Source organism: Anomaloglossus baeobatrachus, chromosome 2 (genome assembly GCF_048569485.1).
Source record: "Anomaloglossus baeobatrachus isolate aAnoBae1 chromosome 2, aAnoBae1.hap1, whole genome shotgun sequence".
Classification (NCBI taxonomy): domain Eukaryota; kingdom Metazoa; phylum Chordata; class Amphibia; order Anura; family Aromobatidae; genus Anomaloglossus; species Anomaloglossus baeobatrachus.
Window position 1 is genome coordinate 386518676 of NC_134354.1, and position 16008 is coordinate 386534683.

Consider the following 16008-nt stretch of genomic DNA (forward strand, 5'->3'; position numbering starts at 1 on the left):
TATAGTTTTGAATTAAAGCATTCATTCTACCATACAATGTATTGAAAATGGGAAAAAAAAAACATGTATGTGGTGAAATAGCAGAAGAAAGCAATTTTACCATTATTGTTGGGGTGCTTGTTTTTAAAGTTTTCAGTGTGCAGTAAAAGTGAACGTTCAACATGATTTCCCCAGTCTGTGCAATTATGATGATACAAAACCTTTTTTAATTTTTTTAATTTTTTAGTTTAAGTTTTTAATATTTTAGTAGTGGAAAAATAATCTGTAAACTGTAAAAAAATAAAAACTTGGTTTGTCTCTATTTTTTGAGACCTGCAACTTTTTTAAATTTTTCAGTTCATAGACCTACATGAGGGCCTGTTCTTGAGTGTCAAGCTGACATTATTACTAGGGATGATTGAATACTTTGATTATTTGGCTTTGGGAATATTTTCAGAATATCTCGCCGCTATTCGACTATTCGATGCGCAATATAAGTCTATGGGAAACCCGAATAGTTCCGAAGAGTTGTTTTTCGGGTTTCCCATAGACTTACATTGCGCATCGAATATTCACGAATAGTCGAATAGCGCCGAGATATTCGGAAAATATTCGCAAAGCCGAATAATCAAAGTATTCGATCATCCCTACTACTTATGCATAATTAGACTCACTTTTTATGGCATATTTTAAGGTAAGTGTGGTGAGCGAAAAACCACAATTCTGGTGTTTCGATTTGTTTTCTCTTTATGGTGTATACTTTATAGAATAAAATGATTTATTTCTTTAGGGGCTAACAGCATATACCTTAGTATATTAATTCATCAATATGACTTCTTTATTAGTTAATTAATATTAAAACCACTTATACCCTACTAAGACCACATACATAGACATTCACAATACACAATTGTTCCCAACCTACAACTTTTTTATGGACTAGAAACAGAAATGCTCTATGATAGGAGGGAAAAAGGCGGCCACTATCTGTTCCCTAAGGATAGATGTCCCTCCCTAAACTGAAAAACTAGCCCACATCTGATAGTGGAGGGTTATAGTGAAAACAAAGACCAAAAAGAGAAAAGAAACCCCCTTTAAAATGTAACTTTAAATAATGACATTAAAAGGGTCAGATGAATAACAACATAATTATATAAATGCAGATAGGGTGTATAGTAGTGTTAGAATACCTACAAGAATCAGTAGTGGAAATACATTGGCCCTAGTAAGCCCTTACGTGTCTATCTCTACCTAGATATGAAGTGTATGACACCCTATGGTTATGGTGCCCCCATCCACCGACAGGAATCCCTAAATTGCTCTATTAAAATTGCACCAACACATGTTAATGATAAACAAATTTTCCCAATGACCAATAATCATTGGCCAAGATCCATAATAGATTTATATGAAAAAACTAACTTCTCATAAGATGTGGTCCAGAAGAAGAATCCCAAAAGAATCCTGACCCGTTTCTCCCCATAAGGTACATGCGGTTCATCAGGGGATAAGATTCAAAGGGTTCAAAGCAACTGATAGCATATCCCTCTGGATTCTCGTCAGTGAATGTGGGCGCAATAACCCTAGGGCATCATACCCTCCATTGCTAGGTAGGGATAGACACTTAAGGCATACTAGGGCCAGTGTATTTCCCCCTGTTTCTTGTAGGTTTTCTAAGACCACAATACACTCTATCTGTATTTATATAATTATGCTTTTGGTCATCTGACCTTTTAATGTCATTATTAAAAGTTACATTTTAACAGGATTTTTTTTCTCTTTTTTTGGCTTTGATTTCCCTACCTACCTATGGAGGTTTAACACCATAAGGTGAAATGGTGCCCGTATTCTACGTCAGCTGCCTCATTGAATTAACCCTAAACTTCTTAATCTCTATCAATCAGAGAAACTGACTATGATTGTATAGGCCAGGTATATTTCAATTTATTTTTTTTCCTTAATAAAGACCTTAATTTATAAACTGCATTGTGTGTTTGCTAGTGTTATCCTTGTCTCATATATAAATTTCTTTAGTGATCTGAAACATTTAAGTGTGACAAACATGAAAAATAATAAGAAATCAGGAAGGGAAAACAGTGTTTCACACCACTGTAATTACTGTACATAGCTCCTTTTAGATGGATATCACACAGCTGTAACTTAGCAGTGTAACTTTATAAATGAAATCTGTCACCAGGTTTTTAGTACCCTTTCTGAGAGCAGCATGATGTAGCGACAGACACCCTGATTCCAGCGATGTGTCAATTACTGGGTTGCTTGCTACCATTTTGATTGTAAACTGTTTTAGCTACCAATTCTTTGAATGCTGAGTTCTCTATAACCCTGCCCATACCACTGATTGACAGCTTTCTGTGTACACTGTGCATAGGCAGAAAGTTAGAATTAGTGGTGGAGTTCAGAGCCAGACAAAGCTCATGAATATCAATGACTTTATCGCTGATGGTTTGCTAGTCCTTTCACTGATTATCTCCTGCTAACTAAACTTTATTAGAACTACAGCAAGCAGACCTGTAAATGATACAGTGCGTAAATCAGATCTTGCAGTAAAATGCTTGAGTTCCTCATTGACTTACATTATATTTAAGAAACAAGGAGAACAAACAGAGTGTGATGCAAAATAACATTATTTATTGAGACAAAGGACTGGCACAGAAGGAGATAAGCGGCAACATCAGAGGCATGTGTGTGACAATAAGTGTATGAAAAACATATAACATACACATACAATGTCAATTAGCAACCATAAGATGGTAATATAAACATGAGGTGCTATGAAGAAGGCAAAAAATGAGGCAGGTATATATATGTAGTAACAGCCAGATACAAAAAATAAAAGTAATGGTATGAGCACAAATTAAGTGCCCCACACTAATTATGTATCAGACGTAACCTATAAGCCATCAACACAACACACATGGCAAGTATATCAAATAGCAATTGTGAGATGGTAAAACATGAGTGCTATGAAGAAATCATGATGAGGCAGATATGTAATAACTGCCAATACGTAAAATTAGGCAGGAGTCATAGCCTGTACAAAAGAATGCAATTGTCCCACACTGCGTATACATCAAACATGACCCATACACATGCACAGATGGTGATAAACTATAATGTACATGTAAATAGCAATTGCATTATATACACCAGGTTGCAAATACACTGATAATCAGGTCAGACATAAAGAGTAAAAGACAATGGGCGCAGAACTTAGAGTAGGAAAGGCATACCCATAATCCACACACAGCCTGTGAGTAGCAGCAAAGAGGTCCCCCTGGAGACCCCGACGCATACGTTTCACGATCCTATATTAGTGTGATCATTTCATCAGGGGGATAACCACGCTGTGAGCAGGTCATGCTTTTAAACATGGCGCCAAACCTCCCTGGTCACTCCCCCACCGACGTCAGCACAGACCGCATTTTCTCCTCTGACCTTAAGTTTGAGGAGCAAGCGGCGGACCTTACGATTCGGTTTCAAGAGCGGGGCTATAGTAATAGGAGCATTAAAAGAGCTTATTTACGGGCAAAACATACCCCTCGTTCTACCTTGCTTTATGGTGGGGCGGCTAAGCCTGGCAGCTCCTCTGATTCTGGTCCAATTCGGTTCATTTCCACATTTAACCATGAATGGAATAGTATGCGATCTATCTTGAACAGGCACTGGGGGGTCCTCCAGTCTGACTCTACCCTTCGGAATTTATTGTCTAATCGCCCCCTTTTGACACCTCGTAGGTCACGTAATCTACGTGACATTCTTTTCCGGAGTCATTACATTCCACGTCAGCCCGGTACTTTTCTTGACCTTGGTAGCCCCCTTAAGGGCTGTTTTCCTTGCGGCCACTGTCTGGCCTGCAGCAATGTCCTTCGCACTTCGTCCTTCACTTCTGCTGATGGTGCCCGTAGTTATGACATTCGGCATTATATATCATGCGGGACCAGCAATGTGATTTACTATGCCACGTGCGGGTGCCGCATGATATATGTAGGTCTTACCAGCAGAGAATTACGTAAACGTGTGAGGGAACATGTGAGGGACATTGCTGCGGCCCGGACGGTGGTCGATACTTCTAGCCTTAAGACCCTTCCACGTCATTTTCGTGCCTTCCATGATTGAGATCCAAGATCCCTACTTGTTAGGGCTATTGATGTTATTCATGGGGGCGCAAGGGGAGGGAACGTATGGAAAATTTTAGCCCAACGTGAAACTCGCTGGATTTACACCTTGGGAACACTGTCCCCTAGGGGGTTAAATGAACATCTCAGCTTTGCACCATTTTTGTGATAATCGCTGTCTTTCTCCTGTCTTCCTGGTTTTAAGTGCCTCGTTTTTAATCATATACATTTTGTTTTTAATTTTAGTAATAAATTCCTCCTGGCACTTCCTTAGGAACGCTGAATACTTCTGCATGGCATTCACTCTTTTACTTCATGACTGTGATCACGGATCAGGACTCACATTCAAGACTAAAGATCATCTGCATTGTACATCTTCCTTTGTCCGCGTGATCAACTTTACCTTTGTATTATGCTCCCTCCCTCGTCCCTCCCTCCCTGCGTCTGACAGCTGCACCTTCGGGTATACTTTCCGATCTCCTCTTTAATCGCCCCTGCGCATGCGCTGGGTGTGGGTGACGCGTCCCCATTCCCCCGCATGCGCATACTGTTTTGATGGGCGTTGACTGTTGGGGATTCCGGAGCCCGGGACATCTGTGGTGCGGTCTGTGCTGACGTCGGTGGGGGAGTGACCAGGGAGGTTTGGCGCCATGTTTAAAAGCATGACCTGCTCACAGCGTGGTTATCCCCCTGATGAAATGATCACACTAATATAGGATCGTGAAACGTATGCGTCGGGGTCTCCAGGGGGACCTCTTTGCTGCTACTCACAGGCTGTGTGTGGATTATGGGTATGCCTTTCCTACTCTAAGTTCTGCGCCCATTGTCTTTTACTCTTTATGTCTGACCTGATGATCAGTGTATTTGCAACCTGGTGTATATAATGCAATTGCTATTTACATGTACATTATAGTTTATCACCATCTGTGCTATGTGTATGGGTCATGTTTGATGTATACGCAGTGTGGGACAATTGCATTCTTTTGTACAGGCTATGACTCCTGCCTAATTTTACGTATTGGCAGTTATTACATATCTGCCTCATCATGATTTCTTCATAGCACTCATGTTTTACCATCTCACAATTGCTATTTGATATACTTACCATGTGTGTTGTGTTGATGGCTTATAGGTTACGTCTGATACATAATTAGTGTGGGGCACTTAATTTGTGCTCATACCATTACTTTTATTTTTTGTATCTGGCTGTTACTACATATATATACCTGCCTCATTTTTTGCCTTCTTCATAGCACCTCATGTTTATATTACCATCTTATGGTTGCTAATTGACATTGTATGTGTATGTTATATGTTTTTCATACACTTATTGTCACACACATGCCTCTGATGTTGCCGCTTATCTCCTTCTGTGCCAGTCCTTTGTCTCAATAAATAATGTTATTTTGCATCACACTCTGTTTGTTCTCCTTGTTTCTCATATGCTTCGAGTGTGCCATGTAGGAAGGTGTACCATGTTCCCCTTTTCCTACCCCTATATTGTGGCCCTTTGCCTTCTTACATTATATTTAGTACACAATTTGCGCCCGTCTGAGCATCCAAATGTTCATTATGAGCACTGAGCACCTGCGCATGATAGTGCTCGCTTAATACTAATGGAAATAAAAACATACCTATGACTATAATGTCCAATAAGCTTTATGTCTAGTTTTTGAAGGTCAATATCCCAATATTCTTTTTTGTCCTTTTTTACTCAAATTATTGCAAATTTTATATATATATATATATATATATATATATATATATATATATAGCACCCAGAGGGCAGGGGGTCTAGGTCGGGTCTTGTACCTGTTTTACTTGTCACCAGGCTGGTGTGGAAGTCCGGGATATCACAGTGGCTTGCCCGGTTTCGTGCCCCTAGGTGTACATAAATTGAAGGGGATAGGAGATGGAAGTTTGTCGTGACGCCACCTGTGGTACGTGGCCAGGGAATTAGCCGCTGCTGCTGTCGCTGTCCTTCAGGGTGGATGGAATGGCAGCCAAGATGGAGTCATTTCCAACAGGTGGAGCGGGCCCCAGGGAGGATGATGAGGGAAGCAGTAATAGTGGTGGCAGTGGCCGTGGGTGCTGAGACGCAGGGCACCGGCGCCAATAATAAGAGTCCAAGGTGGCTGCTGCAGTTACAGGTGTCTTTACTTACAGTTCTGTAAGAAGCCAGTCGCTGCCTCGGAAGCACTAGTCACTGCTGTGATGGATCCCGTCGACCTCGGGTAAGTTGGTAGAAGCCACCAGTGTTTGGAAAAATGTTCTTTGTAAGAGTTGCCCCTCTAGTAGTAGGGAACCCAGGCTGAACGTCCTGCTCCAAGCCTCAGGCCCCGTGAAAAAAATATGGAGAGAAGATGGTGGTGTTGTGTAACCAAAACTGATGTCCCAGGTAGACTGACTGGTCATTGTGTGTGTGTTGTGTTGCTCCTACTTTTACCCCAAGTGGAACCCACCCCCAGGTGGTTGCCTTGTGACCAGGAAAGTCCTAAGACTTGTGTTGGCCAACCCCCCTGCCTACCCTAGTACAGCTCCCAGTGTGTTGGCTCCTAAGCGAATAACGCATCTTAAATGAGGTGAAATACTCTGTGGTGAGTGGAGCCACAGGGGCGCCACATATATATATATATATATATATATATATATATATATATATCTCAAAAAGCAAAACCTAGACCAGCTCACAAGTTGAAGCTCTGGAAAAACGGAATCTTCCTGGTTTCATCTGTGTTGCACGGATCCGGACTGCGAGATCATCTAGTAATTTGTGCAGACAAAGAAATGGATCCAGCAATAAAGTATGAAATCCAGGTGGCAGTAATTTTCTTTACTAAATATTATTACAAATATTCCCGAGCTCCTGTCATATTAAAGTGCAGGACACATGCAGAAACGGACGACGGGTTTCTCACGGTCCAAGCCAAAACTGAATATACACAGCTAATCACATAGACACTATGGTGAAAAGTCCAAGTGGATATGTATATATATATATATATATATATATATACAGTGCCTACAAGTAGTATTCAACCCCCTGCAGATTTAGCAGGTTTACACATTCGGAATTAACTAGGCATTGTGACATTTGGACTGTAGATCAGCCTGGAAGTGTGAAATGCACTGCAGCAAAAAAGAATGTTATTTATTTTTTAATTTTTTTTTTTAAATTGTGAAAAGTTTACTCAGAGGGTCATTTATTATTCAACCCCTCAAACCACAAGAATTATGTTTGGTTCCTCTAAAGTATTAAGAAGTATTTCAGGCACAAAGAACAATGAGCTTCACATGTTTGGATTATCTCTTTTTCCAGCCTTTTCTGACTAATTAAGACCCTCCCCAAACTTGTGAACAGCACTCATACTTGGTCAACATGGGAAAGACAAAAGAGCATTCCAAGGCCATCAGAGACAAGATCGTGGAGGGTCACAAGGCTGGCAAGAGGTACAAAACCCTTTCCAAGGAGTTGGGCCTACCTGTCTCCACTGTTGGGAGCATCATCCGGAAGTGGAAGGCTTATGGAACTACTGTTAGCCTTCCACGGCCTGGACAGCCTTTGAAAGTTTCTACCCGTGCCGAGGCCAGGCTTCTCCGAAGAGTCAAGGCTAACCCAAGGACAACAAGGAAGGAGCTCCGGGAAGATCTCATGGCAGTGGGGACATTGGTTTCAGTCAATACCATAAGTAACGTACTCCACCGCAATGGTCTCCGTTCCAGACGAGCCCGTAAGGTACCTTTACTTTCAAAGCGTCATGTCAAGGCTCGTCTACAGTTTGCTCATGATCACTTGGAGGACTCTGAGACAGACTGGTTCAAGGTTCTCTGGTCTGATAAGACCAAGATCGAGATCTTTGGTGCCAACCACACACGTGACGTTTGGAGACTGGATGGCACTGCATACGACCCCAAGAATACCATCCCTACAGTCAAGCATGGTGGTGGCAGCATCATGCTGTGGGGCTGTTTCTCAGCCAAGGGACCTGGCCATCTGGTCCGCATCCATGGGAAGATGGATAGCACGGCCTACCTGGAGATTTTGGCCAAGAACCTCCGCTCCTCCATCAAGGATCTTAAGATGGGTCGTCATTTCATCTTCCAACAAGACAACGACCCAAAGCACACAGCCAAGAAAACCAAGGCCTGGTTCTAGAGGGAAAAAATCAAGGTGTTGCAGTGGCCTAGTCAGTCTCCTGACCTTAACCCAATTGAAAACTTGTGGAAGGAGCTCAAGATTAAAGTCCACATGAGACACCCAAAGAACCTAGATAACTTGGAGAAGATCTGCATGGAGTAGTGGGCCAAGATAACTCCAAAGACCTGTGCCGGCCTGATCAGGTCTTATAAAAGACGATTATTAGCTGTAATTGCAAACAAGGGTTATTCCACAAAATATTAAACCTAGGGGTTGAATAATAATTGACCCACACTTTTATGTTGAAAATTTATTAAAATTTAACTGAGCAACATAACTTGTTGGTTTGTAAGATTTATGCATCTGTTAATAAATCCTGCTCTTGTTTGAAGTTTGCAGGCTCTAACTTATTTGCATCTTATCAAACCTGCTAAATCTGCAGGCGGTTGAATACTACTTGTAGGCACTGTATGTGTATGTGTGTGTGTGTGTGTGTGTAGAGTTATTTAAAGCCTTTGATTTTTAGCTGACTTTGTATTTGCCGAAACATACAGGAGAATGAAGACACAAGGGAATCCACACTTCTCAGTGTATATGGTTCTTGGATCCTATTTAGTCAGTTGAATGACTTGGTAGAATGACCTTTTCTTACTGTCATAACTTAGTGACTTGTTAGTCTATAGAGTGCTAATATTCATGCTATTAATATTCCCTTGCTATAAATACACTTTCATCATAGTATTTTTAACTTAATGACCCTTTCCATAGCAACTGATAGAAAAGCATTGCTTTTATATATAACATTCTAACTCTGATAAGGTAATAATATACATAAGTAAAGATTATGTTATTAATTATATGCCAATGTAATACCTTACTTAAATAGCTATTGCTTCTTTAGGATAGGAAATTCATATTTATGGTCTTTATGACAACATTTTAAAAATAAAGCGATATTTCAGAACAGTATTGCAACTTTAGAAAACCTACGGGCAAAGAAGTCTATAGTGAAAAAAAAGCTTTTGTCGTGGTTTTCTTTCTGCTTTTTTACCAGTAGCATGAGAACACAAAACTAATGCAACCAAGTTTGACACCTGAGAGTGTTTGTAACACATTTTGGTTGGAATAACAAGAAAATAAACAAGTCATATCATACCTTTTCATAATATTTGATCTCATACTCGGTGTTGTTGATGAATGGAAAAGTTGGTTCCTGCCATGATAAGGTGATGCTTTTCTGATCTATTTTGTCAGCTCGAATGTCAGTGATGAGAGACAGAGCTATAGACAAAAAAAGAGCAAAATATTAGCCATGAGTTGCAGGAGATAAATGTGAGTAGTATTTAATCTCCAAAATGAATTTGATAATAATTTAAAAAAATATTGCGCTTAAAATGCATCTTTATATAGACATGGGTGTGAACAATAAGCAGACATAGATTTATCCCATAATATACGTAAGCTTAGTTCTTTGTCATTGATAATTCAGATGGGTTTACAGTTTATTCAATCTTTTTTGAGAGGTACGCAAATGACATAAAATATAGCAACATCACCGACAGTACATGTAGAATACATTACAGCAATGGTTAAAGAGTAATACATCACTTAAAAGTAATCTGGCAAGCCCAATTTGGTTTTGAATTTTTGGGAAAGTAAAGATATGTCCTACCTTACCTTAACACAAATCGGATTACAGAAATATTTAAAAACAGGTTGTAATGTAATAACAAAGGTAAAAATCTAAGGGGATCAATAGTTTTGCAAGACACTGTATATCCCAAAATGAGAGGGGAAAGTATACCACTAAGAAAAAAATGAAGATTTTGCTATATTTTTCCTGTATTTTCTTATATCATAAGTGTCTGTACATGAACACTCAACAGTTTTGATCTGAATTGTGGTCTGGTAAAGGCTTTGCTAGCTTTTCACAATAATGTATTAAATTTGTGTCATTAGTTACAAATTCGAAATTAATAAAAAAAAAGCTAAGGTTAGACACATCTGTACTACTTCAACCAGGGAGACAATATGTTTAGAAATCTATGACCCCAAAACAAGCATAACAGTCTTGCGTCCCCATACCAAAAGTCCTCCCTAGGTCCCTAGCAATCGCAAAAAATATTCAGCAGCATAGGCAAACTCACAGAACAAAGGCGCAGTCACAGATGGGTATACCTCATAATTTTTAAAAACATAGAGAGACATTTCATGAGTAAATAGTATGTGCGCCCCTACTGAATCCATTACTCTAATATGTGCACACTAAATTTACCCACACAATTTGCCCGCACAGTAATCTCTACACCACAATGGTCCCAACACAAGAAAATGTCCCCACGGTGCTCCCAACAAAGTATTATGTCCCACAGTACCCCAACAAAGTATGATTCCTCTACAGTGCCCCTCACATTTTTTCATCGTGACACAACATAATAAGATGTCCCCAAAGTGCCCCAAATACATTGTAATGCTTCCGTCAGTGCTTCAGGTATATTATGCTAGTACACTGCCTCCAACACTGTATGATGACCCTTCTGTGCCCTTCACACAATATATTATCCCAACCATGACCCCCAACACATGATAGGACCACAACAGTGACCCTCCCACACAATATGATGATTACAGTGACTCCCAATAGTATGATCCCCATGCAGCATGCTGACCTTTATACCTCACACAGTATGATGGGCTCATAGTTCCCCACACACAATATAATGCCTCCAAAGTCACTAACAGTATGAGTCACAAATCCTCTCATACAATATAATCCAGAACCCACAATACAGTATGAAGCCCCAGTTAGCCCTCTTCACCACAATGAAATGTCTCAACAGTTCCCCACAAAAGCTAACTAACAAAATAGGAAAGCTCTACTGACCTTATTCTCCTGATGCATTTCTCCAGTCTCTGCTGTGTGCAATATGAGGCTACAAACAGCACGCACAATCTATTGATATCATTATGCTATCTGAGCTGATACTCAAACACATTGGCTGAATCATCAAAAAGGAAGGAGACAAATCCCTGTTCCATCAATGTGTTCAATTTCATCTAAATCCTGAGGATATAGATACCATTAAATTTGAAATACCAAGAGGAATTGAGCAGTGCCATTAGGCATGAGTCTCCCATATCATGGAAGCCATAGCAGCCGCGTGGTCTGCAGTTATTAGCGGTATGACACCGCTATGATACATTATTCAATAAAAGTTAAAAAAGCTCATCTATCCTCTATATTGTACATTTTTTATATTGCAATGAACGGAATATTGGCTTGCATCCATTTAAAGGGATTAAAGAGAACATGTCAGCAGCTGTTAGCAACCTTTCCCTTTTACTCCACTTGCTTCCTGTCTTTTCTAGCGACTGACAGATCACACTTCTGTGTGACCTACCTCCTGCCAGAGATCTCTCGAAGGCACCATCAATCTCAGGCAGCTGAGAAGGTCACAGAGAAGAGTGACCTGTCAATTACTGCATGAGGCTGGCCGTTGGGGGGTAAAGAGGGAAAGAGGATGGTTAGCAGCACATGCAGGCCAAGTCCTCTGTACTTGCAAGTTCATTCCAATAGCCATGGAAGACAGAACTCTACCCAAGTGAAAAGGAATTATAATTAGCTGGGTAAAAATAAAACAAAACCTTTATTAATTAATTTAAAAGGCAACTACGCAATAAATAGTGAAGGGGATACCTTGTCGAATAGACAAACATAGATTTGTATGTCTGGTGTCTACCTCTAGCATGAGGTCTAACTTGTGCTCTCTTTGAATTTAAGCTCGCCTGATGAGTCCACCAACAAAACGTGTAGGGAAGTTCAGGAGCATGCCTATTGGGCATCAATTCTGAGGGTTATTGTGTAGCTGTCTAATAAGGCTTCCCCCTGCAGATCCCGTATCATTCATCTTTGAAGGATCTCGCCAGGATTCATATTTATCTCCAGTGAGATTGTTCCTATTCATTAATACCGGCGCCTTCTTTTGTATTGTTAGGCGACACCTTTGTTGATTCTCATGTATCGCAATATTTATTATGAGATCGACATATTTGTGTATACAGAGGTTTTAATTATACACAGGAGTGGAACTAGCGTTTCTTTGATATAACCAGCTCACTGAGCGTATTGTGGTTTATAATTGAATGCTATCCCCCTGTGCTATTGTACCCCCTTTATAGAGGTTACGATCAGACACAGTAGTGGAGCCAGCATTTTTGTTTCTACTATATTACCAACTTATTAAGAGGATTGTGGTTTATATTTGAATGCAGTTCCCCTGTGTTAATTCTTTTATTCATCTGTATATACCCTGAAGGAGGTATTTATTTATACACATTTATGTTTGTCTATTAGTCATTGTGCCCCCTTCACTATTTATTGTGTGGTTATCTTTTATATTAATTATTAAGGTTATGTTTTATTTTTACCCAGCTAATTACAAGCTCATTTCCATAAACATAGACCAATGGATTTCTCTAAAGAGGAGAAATGGACTTATAATCAACATTTTAAATGCTTTAGATAGATGCCATTAGTTTAGTCTCTGAAAACCTGCTGATAGGTTTTCTTTAATGCTTTTGCTGCAGCGGTTCTCACTCTCTGATTGCTGTGATTGGTTAGTCAACCTGATTAGCTGATCCCAACATGTGATTGGTAGGAGGTGCTGAAAAATCAGCTATTCCCGCATGATCACCACAGGAGCTTGGCTTAGCTGACAGCCGAGGTTCTCCAGTAACAGTTAGGGCCGGTGTGCGCACCACTCCTGGCTGACTAATGTTCTAGTAGCCGCAATTGATAGCGGTCACAGCATTTAGAAAGTTGTGATAGGGAGGGGGTTGCCTCTCTCCCCCACATCAGCACCCGTGTGACAAAATCACGGGATGCCAATGGTTGTCATGGCATACTGAGGTCTAACAATGACCTCTTGGTGTGCCAGGTATTGGGGCCTGTGAGACCCAGTCATAGGCAGGGTCTAGCAGGCATTCTGTCAATGTAATCTGACAGATCTAATATATCGCATTACATGTATATTGCAATGCATGAGACCAATGAGACCAGTGATCAAAATAATAAAGGTTAAGGTACCATAGAGAAAAGAAGAAACAATCCCAGAATTACTAGGATATATTAAGGTATTCTAAAGTTATTACTACTGTACATAAAGTGACATGGTCAGATTTGGAAAATGAGGCTCGGTCATTAATGTACAAAGTGATGCGGTTCTGAAGGGGTTAACCATAATTGGTTGGTCCACTGATTATATGTATATAAATATGTCATCTAGTTATGGCGGACAGATTATTACCTTAGTTTTTGGTGGCATATATACAGTGATTCTTATGGAATTCTTGACTGGGGTAAACCAAAAGCCAGAAGCATAATGTTAAAAAAAACCATTTGTGTTTATGGTCCAGATGTCTAAAATGTTTTATTTAGCTGCACCATGACTGACATTTAATACATTTTGCAATCAGTAAAATACATCTCTTGGCAATTGATGTGTTTAGAAAAGACACGTCTAAAATGACTATGATACCACAAACATTGGCAAGTATTTCCTGCTCATAAGGGATTCGGTTTGTCTAGTCATAAAGAAGCTCTCCAGAATGTTTTGTCTATTGAATAATTAAATGGTTATTTAATAACTCTATATGTAAATTGCTCTGCTAAATAGGTGCTTGCAAAATGTCATGTATTAGGATAAGAAGGAAAAATCTGTTAGTTTCACAATTTTACTAGAAGCAACAGACAGAATGGTGTTAAATAGTGTAATTTCTCAAGTAAACATGTCAACACATGAAATATAACAATCTGATGTATTTTATATCTATATGTCTTTGCAATAATGTTATATTTTCCATTCGGTGGCTTTTGCATTATGAAAACCATAAATAGAAAAAGTATCTAAGGCGCCGCTCACATCAGCAGTATTTTGCCGCAGGGCCGGATCCGGTACAAATGCGTTTCAGCTCAATTCACGTCCAATGGAGTCGTGGTGGGATGCGGTCACATGTGGCCGCGTGTGATGGACGCAACAGCATGTGATCGCATCTCGCCGCGACTCCATTGGAGATGAATTGACCTGAAACACATTTTTACCGGATCCGGCCCTGTGGCAAAATACTGCTGATGTGAGCAGCACTTAAGTGTCTCAAAAAGTGCTATAGTGTTAGGATCAGGCTCTGCTGGCCCGCCGTACTACAGAGCCAGTTTCTAGCATTTGCTCTGTGGGACGTTCTCCTGCAGAGCTGTTTTACCCTTTTTGTCCCCTCTGGGTTTTTGGCCTCTCCCTGATCCTGGAGGAGGGGTCCTCCGGACCTCGGTTTGGACCCCCTCTGCTTTATTATGGAGCCAAACCTGCTGCTTATCTGCCACTGATATTTCCGGTTTTGGCAAGTACTCGTCTCTGATCTGCTCATGTCTTCACTAATCCTTGATCCTGTCCCACTACCGTTCCTCTCCTCCAGCTTTCCCAATTTCCTCCCTCTGCCCGTGTCTGCATTCCCTGACCTCCCTGTGACCTTCTCCATCTTATCCCCTTATTCTGTTCTGCTCTTCCCAGTGTTCTGTCTTTCTCCCTCAGTTTACCTCCCTTAGTGTTACCCACCTTCTCCTCTTATTCCCATCCCGATTATTTAGTTCACCCCTTCCTACTGACTGACTCTCTTTGTGTACCGACTTCGGCTTGTGATTTGACTCTTTCTCGGTTTTCCCTTTTGTCCTGACGTTACCTTTCAGTTTATCGACCTTGGCCTGTTTGATTACTCTCCACTAGGTTCTGCACCACCTAGGGTTTTCTTCTATTTGTTACTATCTGGTTGTGCTTGGGCGACACCTTGTGGTTCAGCCCTAAACTGCATTAGGTTAGCATCACACATGGTCTACATAGTAGACTAAGGGGTACTTTGCACGCTGCGACATCGGTAGCCGATTGTAGCGATGCCGAGCGCGATAGTCCCTGCCTCCGTCGCAGATGCGATCTCGTGTGATAGCTGCCGTAGCGAACATTATCGCTACGGCAGCTTCACACGCACTTACCTTCCCTGCAACGTTGCTCTGGCCAGCAACCCGCCTCCTTCCTAAGGGGGTGGGTCATGCGGCGTCACAGCAACGTCACAAGGCAGACGGCCAATAGAAGTGGAGGGGCGGAGATGAGCGGGACGTAAACATCCCGCTTACCTACGTCCTTCCTCATTGCATGTGGGATGCAGGTAAGGAGATGTTCCTCGCTCCTGCGGCTTCATACACAGTGATGTGTGCTGCCGCAGGAACGGGGAACGACATCGTACCTGTCGCTGCAGCGAAATTATGAAAATGACCGACACTACACAGATCACCGAGTTACGACGCTTTTGCAATCGTTTATCGGTGCTTCTAGGCTTTACACGTTGCGACGTCGTTACCGGTGCCAGATGTGGGTCACTTTCGATTTGACCCCGACGAGATCGCAGTAGCGATGTCGTAACGTGCAAAGTACCCCTAAGAATTTCTGGGATCCCATGTCACCTACAATCTTTACTTGCTATATTTATCTAGCAATAGCAGGGTTGATGAAACATTGTATTCAATTTTCAATGCCTTTTGGTATTTTAGAAGAAAAAATAACATGCATATTTGGCATTCCCAAGTCCTGCTATCAATGATTATATAAAAAAGGAAAACTGTTTCTAAAGATCTAACATGTCCCTTCTTAGATATGGGATAGGTGATATGACCATTTTTGTTTGATAATTATGCTAATCAGACTCTGATCA

At 40.8% G+C, this 16008-nt stretch overlaps 1 protein-coding gene across 1 annotated transcript in view; it reads right to left on the reverse strand.

Annotated features, from left to right (window-relative positions):
* The window catches only part of EPHA10 (EPH receptor A10), a 1151424-nt gene that overhangs the window by 294650 nt on the left and 840766 nt on the right, over positions 1–16008 (reverse strand). The window contains exon 6 of the mRNA XM_075336054.1: positions 9410–9534. Within this exon, the coding sequence (XP_075192169.1) occupies positions 9410–9534 (125 nt within the window). The remainder of the gene's footprint in view (positions 1–9409; positions 9535–16008) is intronic.